We start from the raw sequence: 2,500 nt of genomic DNA, 5'->3' as shown, positions 1-2,500 counted from the left end.
CTGGGTATAGGAAGCAAACAAACACACACACACACACACACACACACACACAAACATAAATGCACACACACAAACATGGACACACACGCACATATGGACACACACACACACACCTATGGACACACACATACATACATGCATGGACACACACACACACATGGATACACACCCACACACAAGCATGCACACACGCACGCACTCACACACGGACGCACGCACACACATACACACACACGCACGTACGTGCGCACGCACGCACACACACACACACACACACGTACCCGCACACACACACGTACACATGGACACTGAGAGACAGTGGTGATCCCACCCAGGGACAATGGTCATCCCACTCAGGGACAGTGGTCATCCCACCCAGGGACAGTGGTCATCCCACCCAGGGGCAATGGTCATCCCACTCAGGGACAGTGGTCATCCCACCCAGGGACAGTGGTCATCTCACCCAGGGACAGTGGTCATCTCACCCAGGGACAGTGGTCCTCCCACCCAGGGACAGTGGTCATCTCACCCAGGGACAGTGGTCCTCCCACCCAGGGACAGTGGTCATCCCACCCATGGACAGTGGTCATCTCATCCAGGGACAGTGGTCATCTCACCCAGGGCACAGATATACACATACACATACATGTGTGTGAGCGCGAGCATACACACACACACACACACACACACACACACACACACAAACATAAACGCACACACACACAAACATGGACACACACACGCACACATGGACGCACACACACACACCTATGGACACACACATACATACATGCATGGACACACACACACACATGGATACACACCCACACACAAGCATGCACACACGCACGCACTCACACACGCACACACATACACACACACACGTACACGCGCGCACGCACGCACACACACACACAAACACACACGTACGCGCACGCACACACATACACATGGACACTGAGAGACAGTGGTGATCCCACCCAGGGGCAATGGTCATCCCACTCAGGGACAGTGGTCATCTCACCCAGGGACAGTGGTCATCCCACCCAGGGGCAATGGTCATCCCACTCAGGGACAGTGGTCATCCCACTCAGGGGCAGTGGTCCTCCCACCCAGGGACAGTGGTCATCCCACCCAAGGACAATCCCACCCATGGACAGTGGTCATCCCACCCAAGGACAATCCCACCGAGAGACAGTGGTCATTCCACCCTGGGATATTGGTAAGGGTAATCCCACCCAGGGACAATGGTCATTCCACCGAGAGACAGTGGTAATCCCACCCAGAGGCAGTGATGATCCCATTCAGGGGCAGTCGCGAACCCACCCAGAGACAGGGGTGATCCCACCCAGGGGCAGTGGTCATCTCACCCAGGGGCAGTGTTCATCCCACCCAGGGATAGTGGTCATCCCACCTAGGGAAATTGGTCCCAACCAGTGCAAACCCTGCTACCTTATCAACTGGAACATTGCCGTCTGTAACCTTCCACTGATATCTGCAAAAGAACAGCAAACGCTCTGGAAAAACCAAAGTACAGTCGCCCCTCTCTAATCCGGCACCTTTTGCTACGGCGTTTTCTGCTGGATTAACGAGGTGCTGGATTAAGAAATCCTGCCCTCTGACCCGGCCCTACCCAATTGCATGCATGTATCATACGTCAAAACGCAGGGTTTTTCCGTGTCTACCCAAGTATTTGGTGCACGGCTTTATATTCTCAACTGTTCTCCAGGAATATACACAGTGATAAAGTAAAACAGAGAACATGTTCACATGTACTCTTGCACACACACACGCACACACACACACCTGAAAATTGGCAGCACACTACTCCTTGCTGTCAGCGAATTGTGAAAATATAGCAGTCAGGTCTGCAGCAGTGATTGTGGCACCGCAACTCCAGTCAACTGAACTGAAGTGGCCCCGCGCGCGCGCGCGCGCGGCACTGACCAGACTGGCCTAGCCTGGCCTGGCAAGGAGTGTACCTGTACGGTACGCGATTTACGACCGCCGGATTATGAAATCAAACTACGTGCAGTTTGAGCGATTCGTTTCAAAAAGTCCCAGCCGGAGGCGGAATTCAAGTGCCGGATTAAGATGTAGGAATCGAACGAAAAAAATCGGTTTCGTCAGAAAGTGCGCCGGTTGGCAAGGGTTCCGGATAAACAAGTGCCGGATTAGAGAGGGACGCCTGTAACTATAAAAGCGCTGCTGTCTTACCTGTTGCGTTGTTGTCTTATAGAGTATCATGTAGTGGACTAGACGCTTCACAAAATGCAGTCTACCCTTCTTTGCCGCAATGTCCAATGGAGTGTGGCCATTCTGGAACAGGGAACATGTCAAAAAATAGACACCAAAAAAATGGAACTGGATTCTTTTGTACTAAATATTGCGACAGAGCTTTCGGCCATATTTTCAATTCATTGCATTCCCAACTCATCACAACCACGCACTCTTCAGCCGAACCATACAGACACAGCAAGGACACTTCCGTTGAGAGATA

General features: G+C 52.4%; 1 protein-coding gene across 1 annotated transcript in view; it reads right to left on the bottom strand.

The window, feature by feature from the left end:
• LOC135824268 (uncharacterized) overlaps positions 1–2,500 on the bottom strand; it is a 45,711-nt gene that overhangs the window by 14,196 nt on the left and 29,015 nt on the right. The window contains exon 11 of the mRNA XM_065336999.1: positions 2,218–2,319. Coding sequence (XP_065193071.1) covers positions 2,218–2,319 — 102 coding nt within the window. The remainder of the gene's footprint in view (positions 1–2,217; positions 2,320–2,500) is intronic.

This window comes from Sycon ciliatum, chromosome 9 (assembly GCF_964019385.1).
Source record: "Sycon ciliatum chromosome 9, ocSycCili1.1, whole genome shotgun sequence".
In the NCBI taxonomy this organism is placed as follows: Eukaryota; Metazoa; Porifera; class Calcarea; order Leucosolenida; family Sycettidae; genus Sycon; species Sycon ciliatum.
This window is presented reverse-complemented; position numbering and strand designations above follow the sequence as displayed.